Source organism: Gastrolobium bilobum, unplaced genomic scaffold (genome assembly GCF_033153095.1).
Source record: "Gastrolobium bilobum isolate Gb01-03AN ecotype WA unplaced genomic scaffold, APGP_CSIRO_Gbil_v1 utg58868, whole genome shotgun sequence".
Lineage (NCBI taxonomy): Eukaryota > Viridiplantae > Streptophyta > Magnoliopsida > Fabales > Fabaceae > Gastrolobium > Gastrolobium bilobum.
The window spans coordinates 171,194-187,185 of NW_026896081.1; the positions used below are offsets into that span (position 1 = coordinate 171,194).

Consider the following 15,992-nt stretch of genomic DNA (forward strand, 5'->3'; position numbering starts at 1 on the left):
TGCCGATGATAATTCCGGCACTGTTTAGAAGTTCCTCTTGAGGGGGAGCACTGTCCATGTTGCTGATGGTCATTCCAGCACAATTGTCTTTGCCGATGATAATTCCGGCACTGTTTAGAAGTTCCTCTTGAGGGGGAGCACCGTCCATGTTGCTGATGGTCATTCAAGCACAATTGTCTTTGCCGATGATCATTCCGGCATCTTCCATGTTGATGTTCATTTCGACGCCTTTTTTAGCACATTGTTGATTTTTGGTTTCTCATTTAGGAGATTTATTTTAATGTTATGTTACTTGGTCTTTCTTGTAATAAGCTTGTAGCATAGTCAAGGGGAAACCACGGCTGCTCACCAACTGTTAAATGAAATGTCTGAGAGGGATCTTGATGCTGATGTCCTGGTCAGCTCAGTTGTCTTTGCCGATGATAATTTCCGGCACCATCCATGCTCTGATGTCCATTCCTGCACTGTCTCTTTATCAGCTCTTCAGACTGATGGTCATCCCAGTTGATTTGTTGTACTTAGTCATTTCATTTCGTTGATGTAGCATTGTTGTTTTTGGTTCCTAATGGGAGTATTATTTATGTATCAAGCTTGTAGCATATGATCTATATGCTATAGCTTGAGGGGGAGTGTTAAGAGTGGTAGTGTTAATAGTGTAGAAGTTCCACATTGAGTGTGTCTCTTTGTATTCTTCAATTGGTTTGCTATATAATAGCACCAATGTTGTGTAGTTTAATACAACAAGGATTACTATCATTTCCTCTTGTATCTATGATATTTAACACATACTTTGATCCATTTTGAACGATTTGATTGCAATGATATAACATACTGAATATATGATATTTTTATTCTGAAAATCTTGAAATAGTCAACTTGTAAAATATTATAGAACTTACAGCAAGACTAACTATTATTATGGTTACATTATAACTACATAGAGGTTGACTACATTTTATTGCTTTGAAGTTGAAGTTATTGATCCTTGAGTGTTTATGGGTTCTTTTCATGTGCTCTCTTCCTAAATATTTTGCATGATGTTTAGTTATTTTTCTGGTTGATACTTCATTGATCAATCAATGTTTCAATGCTTCTAGCATGTGTAAAGATTGTAAACAAAAATTTTCTGCCATATGATTGGCATTGTCATATGTACTTTAATTTTTAATATGTCATGGTGGGTTACATTGCTATAATGCTATAACAGTAGATTACCTTTTGAGAGAAAATAATGCTATGCTTCTGTATCTGTTTCATTTGGTAGATTATCTCTTTATATTATCAATTTGTAAGGAATAAAATGTGTTGAGATTTGTCTTGAAGAAGTGTCATTTTTTACTTCTTGATAGCAACTGAGTTCGAGATATGCCAGTTCTTATTGCAGACCCCTAGAATGTTTTGTTATCACATTTAGCTATACATTCATGGAATCATGAGAGATGTTCTTTTTTGGAAATCCTTCTGTTTCCTTTATGTTATTTCTTGTTTCTCACCTAGTTCTTGTGAATTCATTTCTTAAATTGTTATAACTTTTCTAGAGACATGATGAGTTCAAGTTTCAAGAAATGGGCTGTGGGATTTTCACTTCTAATAAGGACCTCGGTCAAGAGCATGAGAAGTCAGCACTGCAAACTTGAGAGATGGGCTTAGACTCACTTAGCTAGTCCCAAACCATAGCACCTAATACAGATCAGAACATAACTGGATCCCAGCGAAGCTCGGCAAGTTTTACCTTGAACAGAGTCGGAGACAATAACCGCAATCGCCGACCCAATCAAGTTGACCAAGAAGGGTCTTAACTTAGAGGAAAATTGTCGAAAAAAGAAGACAAGTCCATCAAATATGGAGACCACAACTGTTACACCTCGACAGCCCAACCAACTAGACTGCCGAGCTCGGGGGCAACTGTTATGGACCTGACATAGAGCCCCGTATTCTAGAAAGTCCAAGAAGGGCTAATGGCTAAGAGGGAAATTAAGGAAAGATTCCTTAATTATACTAATCCTAGTGTGACAGCTATGGATCATGAACTGGATCTCCAATATTCCTGAGAGGCCCATAAATCCACTCATAGCAGGTAACTCATCTATAAATAAAAGATTAAGCCTACCAGGTACACATATTCTAAAGGGTTTTATGTTTATCATGTAACATGATATAACATCACTTTCCTACACACACATTAAAGAGGTGGGGTCCACATGTTTTTCTTTCTCTTTCATCATTCCACTTTTTCTCTCTATTTTTGTGTGTGTGTTGGAAACAACACTTAAATCATGAAACATAACACTAATAAAACTCTATTCTAAATCCTCTATCTTTTAGCTGTCACTGTGCACACATCCCACTTATTTTTATACTGTCTGCTTTAGTGCACATTAATCCGTTGATCTCTAAGGTGTCTCCTCCACAGATGCCTAAGAGAAGGCACACAGATCCAACAGAAACATACCAGTCACTTGTTGAACATCTCTATCACTAAGACAAAACACTTCCTCCATGTAGATATACATGTCAAGGTCACTAATAAAACGTATACATTTTTAAACTTAAAAACCATACACAGATGTAGAAATACAAATAACTTATTCACCAAACATCTCCATAACCTAAAGTTTTACACAACTCTTGTTGAGATACATGTCATGAAACACTCCATAACTTAAAAATAGTATAAAACACATGTTCAAATACATGCCTCTTATATGAATATAAGACAGCTTTATTACGAAAATACACCCTTATGTAACTTAAAAATCACGCATACTTCCTGTAGGCATACAGGTAAACTTTATTCATGAACACCACACTCCAGATGAGAACAAAAGCCCTCAATTTGTCAATAATTACTGCCATGATGCTATCCACTCATCATTTAATTGCATTCTTCGAGTCCCACTGAAGCTTAATTTTTATTTTTTTATTTTTTAAGAAAAGACAATTACACTAGATAGTTGCTGAAAGTTAAAACAGTTCCAAACTTCAGAAGAAAGGGGCAAATATGTTGAGTTATTCATGAATGCAGCAACGAGCACTTCACTTTAGGTGTAAAACATGATAAAATGTAGGACTACCAAATTTATGTGATTTTATGCTTTCTTAGCTAGCCTTAGTGTATAATTCTAGTTCTGACAATTATGAGTATGTATGCATGCTAAATCAAATTGAATCCATTATCATATCTAAAGTATCCTTTTTATTTCTTCAAATTAACTTGTCATGTTATATTATCAAATCCATGTTCGTATGAGATGGAAAAAGATAAATGCTGTAAAAATAACAAACTCACCAGCGTTCAATGTTTTCGGCTCTATTGCTGCTTGAGAAACAAGACACCTGATTTTCAATGCTCGCATGAGTGAATGCAATGACAAAAAGATTCTCTCACCGGACAATAATTTCCTAAAGCAAATTATTAACAAAAGTCAAGTAATCATATAAGAGCAAAATAACTTAGGTAGAATGTATGTTAATATTCCGAACTCTTTAAATATGTAGAGGACAGGAGTAATGGACCATTGTTAGATAATGAAATAAGTCTTCTCATTCAAGTAATAGCACTTGAAGGAAATCAGCAAATGATATGTTTCAAAACAGAGCCAATACAAATTTTCTGTGTATTTTAATCTTCCAATTAATGAACTGCATAACACAGAAACGACACAAATTGAGCGGATAGAAAAGAAGTTAGTTTTTTTTTTTTTTTGGATATTAGAAAAGAAGTTAGTTAATCAGCATATATTGCGCGTCTATGAGAATCGGTCAATTATGTATATACTTACATACAAGTCATGGTAATCTATCATTGGCCAGTTATAAATCGCCTCTTATCTCTGAACCTATCCATTGTCGCCTCAAATTCCTCTGCTATTACGGCACCATCAAAGAAACCTTTGATATTGTTGCATCTGGTTAACGACACTTGTTTCAAGGACGGAAAATTCAAAGTGGAACTCCATGATTGACTCTACTTGTTATCATATCCTGATGGTCATTGACCATTGCTTATGGTTACAGGATTGATAAGTTAATAAGAAGAATTCTGTATTTATGGGACGGTACATTAAGAAAAAAAGAGGAAATAGTTAATTCAAAAAGTCAATAGGTTAACTTTGAAGCTTTAAGTTAAGTCTTTTGCTTTTGCTTCCTCAATTAATTATGCTGCACTTTAGTATCATATGTATGTTAACTAATCGGCTCGAGACAGGGACAATATATTTATGGTATCAAAGCAATTTCTTTGGGGAATTTCTTGATGTTTTGCAATTGTTTGATGTTTATGAATGGCTTTTAGGATTTTCTATGATAATGCATGTGTGACCACTGAGTGTAGGTCTGATCAACTCATTCCTTTGTGTAACATGTGCAGAGTCATGGTTCCTCCTAGAAGGACTTGGGAGGCATCTGATGAACAGCAAGATTCGATTTTGGCTGCCTTGGTTAGACCCCGAATCAACCGTAGGGAAGGTCATTCGCATTGATCCTATGGTAGCAGCTTTAATTGCTCTATAGCAACAAATGGATGCAACGAGACTGATTGAACTTGAGTTAATGATGAAGGCAAATCAAGATATGTTGGAGGCTAATAGGCAGTCGAATGTTGAGATAATGAGGATTATGTTAGCTGAGGTCAGGGCTAGTGGGCCGGGTGCACAGCCACAGCTGCCGCCGACGCTCGCTCATACTTTCTATGTAGAGCCAAGGGTTGGTGAGGCAAGCCATCATGCTGAGGTATCTAGTCATCGTGGTGGTGCTGGTGGTAGTCATCATGGGAATGTGATCAGATCACAGTCAGGTCAGGCTGATGATTTGGAGCTCAGAGAGAGGAGGTTGAATGCTTTCTGTAAACACAAGCCACCTTCTTTTAAGGGTGAATTTGATCCTATTGTTGCTGCCGAATGGATTCAGGAATTGGAGCGCATTTTCAGAGACATGGAGTGTCAGGCATAAGCTTCTGTGCTCCACCTATATGCTTCAGGGTAATGCTGCTGATTGATGGGTGAATACCCGTCGTCCACTAGAATGCCAGGGGATTTGAGAGGCTATTCATGGAGAAATATTTTCCTGATGAAGCTAGGGAAAAAAAGAAAGGGGAATTCGATGATTTGAGGCAAGGTGACATGTTTATTGATGAGTATTTGACCAAGTTCAATAAATTGGCTAAGTATTCGTGCTTTCGAAGGAATATGCCTATTACTGAGGACATGATTTTCAAATTCAAAAAAAGTTTAAATGAGAAAATTGCTAAGAGACTTGCCGATAATTGTTCAAGAGATTATGCGGCCTCGGTTAAATAGTGCAAATATATTGAAGATGTCTATGTAAGATCAAAGAATAAGAATAGCAATGAATCTGTTTCTAGAAACCCTAGTGGTAAGAATTCTTCTTGGAGCAATAAAGGTAAGAATCTTGAGGCCAGACAATCAGATGGTAAATTCAAAAGGTTTGGTAATCTGAAGGGTGGAAATTCTAAAGGTAATGTGAGGTGTGCGTAAGAACCACCAAGGTGTCTGTCGGAGGGATAAGAATTTGTTCTTCAAGTGTGGCAAGTCTGGCCACTTTATTAAGGATCGTCCCTTAAAGTCGGGACAGATTTCTATTTCTCAGGTGATTTCTACAGCACATATATGTAAGTTACCACACCGCTAAATAACTAGTTAGGTAACAGTACCGATGCCGGAGCATGGATTTAATAAAGATTGTGCGTAATTATGGTAATATAATTATCTAGATGGTCGAATAATGCTTAAGTCGCTTCTTTGATGAAAAGTGAAGATATCGATTTTGCTTCGCGGTATAAAGCATACCGGTGAAGTATTCCGAAAAATAGAAATAAAATATGAATATTCTTAGAAAAATATCTAAGTTAAGAATATCAAGTTTGGGGGTAAAAATAATAAGCAGTGATGTCAGAACTAATATTGGCTATGTATAAAACGCGTACTGATGAAGTGTCTCGAAAAAATTAATATAAAAATATAAAAATTCTTAAAAAAATGTCTAGATTAAGAATATAAAATTTTAGAGTTAAATGAAGAGTGAAACTAATTAAACTAATACTGTTAATTTAAGTAAGTGTACCTATATATATCTTTTTTCTTTTTTTATTTGAATATGTTTTTATATAACTATAAAACAAAAAGTGAATGGAAAACCATGGAAACTAACTGATGAAATGGCAAAACAAAAGTCTAAAAATAATAGGAGAGCAATTGGAGCACAATAAATGATTAAACTCTAAATGCAAGTTGTTTTATTACGTCCCATCACTAGCAATAGTTAAATCTCAAAAGACATACACAAATAAAGGGTGGTATTTTTACTAAAATAAAATAAAATATAAAATTGTTATTTTTAGCTAGTTAGAATATGTAATCTTTTTTAATATAAAATTGGCACTGAGATTTCAACTTATAATCTCATGCAAACAATTTTAGCTTCTCACCACTAGACTACTAGCAGTGAGTTACAATATATAACTTTTAAAATCAAAACCATCTTCAATATGAGCACGCGTCAACATAATTCCCAACCACCATTTCTATAACATGAAATTATAGAATTACCGCACACAAAAACAACACAAATTTATTGAGGAAACGAAATACAAATAAACTTTTATTTCTAAAGCACTCTTTGAGTTTAAAATCCATACATACTTCCTCCATGTAGAGATATACATGTCGAGGTCACTAGTAAAACACACATTTTTAAACTTAAAAACCATACACACATGTAGAAATACAAATAACTTATTCACCAAACATACTCCATAACTTAAAAGTCTTACACAACTCTTGCTGAAATACATGTCAACTTATTCATGAAAACAGTCCATAACTTAAAAATCGTACAAAACACTAGTTAAAATACGTGCCTCTTATATGAATATAAGACAGCTTTATTAAGAAAATACACCCTTATGTAACTTAAAAATCACACATACTTCCTGTAGGCATATAGGTAAACTTTATTCATGAACACCACACTCCAAATGAGAAGAAAAGTCCTCAATTTGTCAACAATTACTGCCATGATGTTATCCACTCATCATCTGATTGCATTCTTCGAGTCCTGTTGAACCTTCAAATATTTTTTTTTAAGAAAAAACAATTACATTAGATAGTTGCTGAAAGTTAAAACAGTTCCAAACTTAAAAGAAAGGGGCGAAATATGTTGAGTTATTCATGAACTCAGCAACAAGTACTTTACACTTTAGGTGTAAAGCATGATAAAATGTACGACTACCAAATTTAGGTGTTTTTGTGCTTTCTTAGCTACCTAGTGTATAATTATAGTTCTGGCAATTATGAGTTTCTATGCATGCTAAATGAAATTGAATACATTATCATCATTCCTAAGCCTTCTTTTATATTTCTTCAAATTAACTTGTCATATTATCTTTTACTATGCCCAAATCACCCCCCCCCCCCCCCCTTTCTCTCTCTTTCTTTTTCCCTTCTTGTCTTTTATCTTATTTCCCCATTCCCCAATTTTCTATTTCTATTTATTTTATTTTTAGTTTTTTTTATTTTATTTTTTTAATCTCCTCTTATTTATCATTGAGTTCATCTACCACCGACCCCAATTAGTTTGGGTTAAAGTTGATATTGATGTATGCCCAAATCCATGTTCCTATGAGATCAAGAAAGATAAATGCAGTAAAAATAACAAACTCACCAACATTCCATATTTTCTGCTCTATTGCTGCTTAAGAAACAAGACAACTAGTTTTCAAGGCTCGCATGAGTGAATGCAATGAAAATAAGCTTCTCTCACCAGACAACAGTTTCCTAAAGAAAATTATTAACAAAAGTCAGGTAATCATATAAGACCAGAATAACTTAGGTAGAATATATGTTGATTAAACGTTCCTAACACTTCAGATGTGTAGAGGACTGAAAGAAATAAGGGACCACTGTTAGATGATGAAATAAGTCCTCTCACTCAATTAATAATACTTGAAGGAAATTAGCAGCAAAATATATGTTTCAAAACAGAGCCAATACAAATTTTCTGTGAAACATGGAAACGGGACAAATTGAGCATATAGAAAAGAAGTTAGTTAATCAGCATATATTGCATGTCCATGAGAATCAGCTAATTATATATACTTACATACAAGTCATGGGAATCTGTCATTATCTATTATATAATATATATATCGCTCCCAATATCCGTCGATTGCTGCCTCAAATTCGTCTGCTATTGTGACACCATCATCGAAACCTTTGATATTGTTGCATGCGGTGAACATTACATGTTTCAAGGATGGAAAATTCAAAGTGGAACCCCATGAGTAAAAGTTTCCATGTTCTGGAAACGAGCTAAGAGTCAAAATCTCAACCTGCTCACCATTCATCGCATACACCTCTTTAGCCACTATTTCTTTTATTGACTCACAGCCACTAACATGCATCTTATTCAGTACGGGCAATGTTGTAGCTGTTGAGAATATGAACAAGTATTTCATGCGGTAGCATTGGGTGAGATACACATGTTTCATGGATGGAAAATTCAAAGTCCAACTCCCCGAGTAAAAACATCCAAGTTCTGGCAACGAGCGAAGAATCAAAATCTCAAGCTTCTCAAATTTCACCAGATCTTGATCTAATTCATCTCCCACTTTAACCACTATTTCTTTTATTGATTTACAGTCGTGGACATGCATTTCCCTTAATTTAGGCAATCTTTCGGCCGTGGAGGATGTGAACAAGTATTTCATGTTGTGGCATTCAGTGATCCTCACTTCTTTCAAGGATGGGAAATTCAAAGTGGAACTCCCTGAATAAAAGCTTCCAATTTCTGGCAATGAGTGGAGATCCAAAATCTCAAGCTTCTCTAGTTTTATCTCTTCTTCATTTTCATCTCCCTCTTTAGCCATTATTGCTTTTATTGATTTACAATTGACTATGTGCATCTCCTTCAGGTTAGGCAATCTTTCGGCAGTTGAGGATGTGAACAAGTATTGCAATCCACCACAACGCTCTACAATAAGCTTTGTCAGATTGAAGAAAGACACAGTGGATGGTCCCATATTAATCATCTTTGTACGGTCAAATATTGCCTTAACAGTGTTACATTCCTTCACTTCCAACTCTTCCAAGCTACTTAGGAAAGGAAGTAAATGAGAAGGTAGTATGGCATCTGACGAAAATTCATCATAATCTTCCACGTTCAAAGAAGTTAACTTGTCAAAACACCCCTCTTGGACTGGCTCTGACTTACGCCATATCTCTTGCAACATTTGAGAAGACCCGAGAAATAAACGATCCTGGAAAAGCAAAAGAATAAAGACATGAGACAACTTAGTACTTCATACTTATGTAAGGATGCATATTATTGTTGTCTATTATTATGTAGATTTTCAAATGGTGTACTCCTGTCTTTCCTTTGTCAAATTGAAGAATTATAATTCCTCATTCTCTCTTCTTTGCTATCTCTCTCGTTCATCATTTTACCTTATTGTAAGCATTTTTATTTCTATTGTTTTTTCCAAGGAAAGGGTAGTTCTATCAAAAGCTTAGACCCATAAAATAATTTTTTTTTTTATTGTTACATATGAGTAAAAATTTACGTATATGTCCTGCGTACTAAATAAAAATTGAAGAGTATGGAATTTTTATAGAGATGCGAAGGAGCGGTGCAAGGACTTTGCCCCCAAGTTAATGCCCAAAGCAATCGACCAAGTTGTAAAATGTAAAATCCCTCTAAACCTTGGTTTTAGAAGGAAATAAATGGCACTACAACCCAATTACTTAAAGAACACATCATATAAATAACTAACATTTCTTTTGAGATAACTTGTAAAATGTATTTATACTAGGAGGGAGGTTATGCATATAATACTTTTTCCATACATCTTATAATCATTTCTGTCATCGGTTATTCAAAATCAAATCAATAATGCAAAATGGCATTATACTAAGAGAATAATATAACCATTGAAAATGTTCTCACCCAACACCTTAAGATTTTGGGTTGAAGTGGTTTTTTACATGGTATCAAACCTTCCTTAACCACAAGGTCACTGATTCGATCCTCACCGCCCTCCACTTGTGGAATTAAATAAGCATAAGGTAAACCAAAAATTGAGCCTATACTTACGTGGAGGGTGTGTTAGAGAATAATATAACTATTAAAGAGGCCCTCACCCAACACTTAAGGTTTTGGGTTGAAGTGGTTCTTTACAAGAGTCATTAATTTGATTTTTATATAACATTTATTAAATGGTTATAAAAGGTTGCAAAGAAAAAATATTGTGAGCATAATATGCCTCTAATGATTAAAATAAAAAAAAGTTATTAACATATTAATAAATTACTAACAAATTATCAAAATGTCAGAATCATAGCAGTACGGAAAAAGTAGCACACAGATATTGTTTTCCAATGCAATAAGAGAAGTTTGGTTAAGACTCGTTTGAATACATTAAATTCACGCAAAATTTGAGGTCACATTTAATTGATTCGGATGAAGTCCTTACCTGTTGTAGAAACAACATTTTTACCGAGTCTTGAAGATTATCGTGGAAGACCAGATCATCATTTGAGTCCTCGGAAGCTAGAATTCCTCTAAAAGATTCCACATGTATTGGCCCTTGGGAAAATTTTTCCATATTGGGGCAGCCCAATATGTCCACTTGTAATAGAGATGGTAACTGCAAATTGTCATTGCCTGAATAAAAACATCTCAGGTGGAATAAATCATGTAGAACTATCCTGTCCAGCCACTCAAGTTTGATCCCTTTTGAAGTTGTTTCATCATGTCGAATTATTTCTTTCATCAATCCACATTCCTTGATTGTGATCTCCTCCAGGTGCATTAACTTTTTTGCTTCTGAGGATGTGAACAAATACTCCAGTCCATCACAGCCCGATACATACAATTCTCTTAGATAGGAGAAAGTTACTGCAGAGTGTACTAATGTTATCAAAGCAGAACAGTGGAAAACATTTAGTTTGTGGAGTGTGTTTAACCATGATGAGTTCTCTGACCCGATGTACTCGATCTCATATACTCGGTACAATGTCAAATTTTTCACGTGCCAAAGCCTCTCATGGTTTTGAGTGACGAATATCTCGGGATCCTTGCAATAGCTTATAAGCATTGATTCTATATTGGGTGCCTTCTCAAGTATTTCATAAGGCATAGTACCCTCACCATTCGAATTATTGTTATCAAAGTACAGGAAAAGATCATTCAAATATTTGAGGTCTTCGGTTAATTCTCCGGAACTTGACATTAACACTGAAATGTGTTTCCAATCGAGCTCCAATTTCTCCAAGTTGGAAATTGCCTTGTAGAGGAAAAACAATCGGGAAAGAAAGAGCTGTGAATCAGAAGGTAGAAAAAACAAAAACAAAAAAACTAAAAAAGGAAAAAGAGTCGAGAGAGCAGATTCTGTTACTTACTTTTAGATCCGAGAAAAGGGGTTGGCTATTACTACTTTCACCCTTAACCTCACCCTTGGGATGTGCAGTTTGAAATAGCTTTAACATAGGGCATTCCAACACAGATATATGACGTAACGCGTGGCATTCCAGTGTGAATGTTTCAGGGTAAAAGTAAGTGAGCATTTTCAAGTTATAAAGATCCAGCGAGGTTAAACTTGGAAACACAACTGTCACTTGTGCTGGTTCTTCTTCTTCTTCTTCCTTTTCAACAATTTCTTGCAAACTACGACAAGTTTTTATTTCAAGTTTCGCCAGCTTCTTAAGATTTTTGGCAAGGGTGGCAGGAAACAGAGTTTTCAGTTTGTCACATCGACTAACAAAGACTTGTTGCAGATTTTGAAAGCCGAGAATTCCTTGACCATAATTTTTCCACACATGCGTTAGCTTCCTTAGCCTTTCCAAACTCAATTTCTCTAATTGGGATGCTATACGCATAATCTCAGTGTTATTCATATCAAAAATTGCCTTTACTCTGTAACAATCTCGTACTTCAAATTCTTTTAAGCTTTTTAAATAAGGAAGATTAGATGGAATTGCATATGGTTCAATTTGACAGTTGTTCAGCTTCAAAGTTTTTAAACTGTAAAACCAATTGCTTTGCAGACAAACTCCATCATGCCACATTTGATCCAACAATCTCATCCCGTCAATGCCTTTCAAAAGCCCCTGTAAATATTGCAAATAAGTTTATCATCAGATATATCATATTCTAAGGCTTGCTCTGCCTATGAAAACCATTACAATACTTTTCCTATTAGCATCCCTAAATTGAAAATAAAATCTAGAACGAGTAATAAAATGTCATAATCTCAGTGTTGTTCATATCAACAATTGCTTTTACTTTATCACAATCTCGTGCTTCCAATTCTTTTAAGCCTTTTAAATATGGAAGATTAGATGTAATTACGGATGGTTCAACTTGACAGTTGTTCGGCCTCAAATCTTTCAGACTGTATCCTGAAGAAAACGTCAACTCACTGCCTTCCAAAAGCCCCTGTAAATATTGCAAATAAGTTTATCATCAGATATATCATATTCTAAAGCTTGCTCTGCCTATGAAAACCATTACAATACTTTTCCTATTAGCATCTCTAAATTGAAAATAAAATCTAGAACGAGTAATAAAATGTCATAATCTCAGTGTTGTTCATATCAACAATTGCTTTTACTTTATCACAATCCCGTGCTTCCAATTCTTTTAAGCCTTTTAAATATGGAAGATTAGATGTAATTACGGATGGTTCAACTTGACAGTTGTTCGGCCTCAAATCTTTCAGAGTGTATCTTGGAAAAAGAGTCAACTCACTGCCTTCCAAAAGCCCCTGTAAATATTGCAAATAAATTTATCATCAGATATATCATATTCCAGTCTTGCTCTGCCTATGAACACCGATACAATAATTTTCCTATTAGCATCCTTAAATTGAAAATAAAATCTAGAACGAGTAATAAAATGTCATAAACCCAGTGTTATTCATATCAACAATTTCATTTACTTTATCACAATCCCGTGCTTCCAATTCTTTTAAGCCAATTAAATATGGAAGATTAGATGTAATTACGGATGATTCAATTTGACTGTTGTTTTGCACACCAACTCCATCATGCCAGGCTTTTTCTGCAAAACTAATCTCCTTCATGCCTTCCAAAAACCTCTGTAAACATTGCAAATAAGTTTATCATCAGATATATCATATTCCAATCTTGTTCTGCCAATGAACACCGATACAATACTTTTCCTATTAGCATCCTTAAATTGAAAAGAAAATCTAGAGCCAGTGATAAAATGGATTATGTTAAATATCAATTGCAGATCATAATTATCATTTCTTTCATTTCATATAAACCAGGTCCTATTAGACGAGTAAGACTGAAATTAAATTTCTTATTCGATAATTTTTTTTTCAATATATATATTCAAGGGCACAACCAATTTTTGGACTGTCTCCAAAAATGGAGGTGGCAAGCTCGAACTATACCGTTTAGCAAGAGAATTTGCATGAAAACAAATTTGTGAGTGTTAATTAAATGATGTCTTTCGATCTCAACTACTTCCACTTTTTTCTCACTAGGATTTCAGTTATCTTTTCTTTCATAAAATTATTGTAAAGTGGATAAGTAAATATCTATTCACTTTTAATTTAATTTAATTTAAAATAAATTATAATCTTAACAAACAAAAATTTTAAAGTAAATTTCTCTTCACTTAAGAAAATTCATTTATTTGCTTTAAAATAGTTATTAAAAGAAAAAAGCACAACACAACAAAAAATGAAAATTCAGTTTATAAATCCATGCTTACGTACCTTTTCATTGAACATCTTTTGTATTGTATCTCTTAAATTACCATCCCAACACCATCTCTTCTCTTGTTCATGTGCGACATATATTTTTTGTAAGATCGGCGTGTTGATGGCTACTTCAGAGAATTTTTTCATTTTGGGGCATGCACTCACTACTAATTTCTCCAATACCGGGAACTCAAAAATACAACTATTAGAGCAGCAAAAACTTTCAAGGCTCTTAAGTGAAACAAGTTCTAGAGTCTTCAATTGTCTGAAAACAATATAAACTTTGCCTGCATTTTCTCCTTCATTTCCTTGCTTTGATACAATCTCCTTCAAAGATTCACATTTTAGTACCTTCATGGTGCTAAGTTGAGTCAAGCTTTCCGCAGACGATGGGGTCATTAAATATTGCAATCCCTTACAATCAACCACTTCTAGATATGTTAAATGAGCTAGAGATACCGAGAAATGCATAATAGTGATCAAAGAAGGACATTTCTTTAATATCAAGAACTCTATCCTTTGTAGAACTTTGTCTTGTTGAAAGCCTATCTCTTCAAGATTAGGTAAGTCTATTAACTTCAAGCTTTTCAACTTTGGTACAACCCCCAAGTTTTTAATTTGAGGAGGCTTTCTGCAAGGCACCATCTCTTTAAAGAAACAATTGCTCAATGATAGGCTTTTGAGATTAGGGTTTCTATGAAGGAAAGAATAAAGAACATCAGTGTTCATTAATCTAGATAAGTGAAGCTCTTCTAAGTTGTCCCATCGATGGTTCCCTTCACTCATGTAGCTACTTGACGACTTTGCATGCCACGATTCAATTTGCATGGCCTTCAAATTATTGATTACCTATAAAAAATAGATGATAAAAAACAAAGAGAGTAAGTATAAGAAAATTCATTGAGCTTTTTTTCCTTCTATTTTGAATTTTGCTCGATTTTTCTATAACTTCGAAAGAATTCTCAAGAGTTGAAAGGATAACTATTACCTTTTCAGGAAAGAGAACTCGCCTTCGTTGTGTTTCATTTTTGAATGGTTCAAACTTGTCACAAAGTTCAATAGACAAGTCGCTCAATACTTCACACCTCAATTCATAATCTCCTGAGTAGAAACTCCTAAGTCTTGGAAGTTTCGAAAATTTGATGGTGGTTAATTTAGGAAACACAAATGGTGGATTTGAATTGCTTGTGTTGGCACTGTTACCGTTTCCTTTGACAACAATATCCCTCAATTCAAAGCAATCACATGCCACAAGGTATTCAAGACACTTGGCTTCAAAAATTGGAAATATATATTCTAACTTGTGACAATGTTGAACTCTTATCTTTTGAAGCTTTTTCAAGTTAAGAACCCTTTGGTCTTTGTTCCTTTTCCATACATGTTGTAATTTGGGGAGTGCTTCTAAATGAACATCTTGCAAGTTGTTTACATCCTTAGCATCTACTTTTTCAGCATCTTGGTCAAATATCTCTTCCATTGACCTACAATTAGTAACCCTCAAGTTGCATAGACTTCGAAATATTTTTCCCTCCACGTTACTAGGAAAAACATTGTTTAATCTATCACACTGCTCAATGATCAGAGTATCCAGTTTGCCAAAGGAATCTGAAGGGAGTTGAGCATTCCATATCTCAGTCAAGCTTTTCATGTTACTCAGTTTGATATTCTTCAAATTTGGAAAGATGCTACCCTGGCTTGGTTCATAATTTCCCTAAGTTAATCGAATTCACAAAGATGTCAAATGTAAAGCAAATCAAACCAATAAAGATATAGTAAAAAGAAAGGTTTTAAATTTTGGTTTGGGTTAAGAAATTATTGCATTATTATTATAGCACTTGTTAAATAATGTGGCCAAAGACAATCTTTACAAATAACAATGCCAACAAAACAAGTCAAAGTAATTCTTGAAATAACAATATTGCAACTGCTGACTAAGATTTGAACACTTAATTTTAGAATACTTCAGTGTATATAATAGAATAGTCCCACATCTTGTGGGCTTAGCCCATTAGGTCTTTTAGTCTCTTTAAATAAAGAGCTCTTGTACGTTGTAACACACTATTATTCAATAAACAATTATTCTATTATTCAATCTCAAGTTGGTACCAGATCTATTTGTTCTGGGGATCCGCTTCCGCTAAAATCCTAAGCCCACTGCTTGGGTGTTCTTTTTAACTTGTGCATCCTTCCGGCAAGTCTTCATCAGCCTCCGGAGATCCTCTACGGCGTGTGTCCTTCCGTCTTG

The 15,992-nt window shown here is 34.5% G+C and overlaps 1 protein-coding gene across 1 annotated transcript; it reads right to left on the reverse strand.

Moving 5' to 3' along the window:
- Positions 1 to 8,125: 8,125 nt before the first annotated feature.
- On the reverse strand, positions 8,126 to 15,395 carry LOC133297702 (uncharacterized). Its single transcript, XM_061496881.1, has 8 exons — positions 14,736 to 15,395; positions 13,763 to 14,596; positions 13,019 to 13,111; positions 12,692 to 12,778; positions 12,364 to 12,450; positions 11,415 to 12,122; positions 10,487 to 11,332; positions 8,126 to 9,274 (listed from the first exon to the last, which is right to left on the reverse strand). The coding sequence occupies exons 1-8, from the start codon at positions 15,393 to 15,395 to the stop codon at positions 8,126 to 8,128; spliced, it is 4,464 nt and encodes a 1,487-aa protein (XP_061352865.1).
- Between the last annotated feature and the right edge of the window lie 597 nt (positions 15,396 to 15,992).

Bases quoted from the DNA above. Each gene is read 5' to 3' on its own strand.
- LOC133297702 (XM_061496881.1), bottom strand. From the start codon at position 15,395: ATGAAAAGCTTGACTGAGATATGGAATGCTCAACTCCCTTCAGATTCC. The intron at 13,112-13,762 runs GTACGTAAGCAT...CAATGTTTACAG, and splicing joins AAAAGATGTTCAATGAAAAG to AGGTTTTTGGAAGGCATGAA. The intron at 12,451-12,691 runs GTAATTACATCT...CAATATTTACAG, and splicing joins ACTGTCAAGTTGAACCATCC to GGGCTTTTGGAAGGCAGTGA.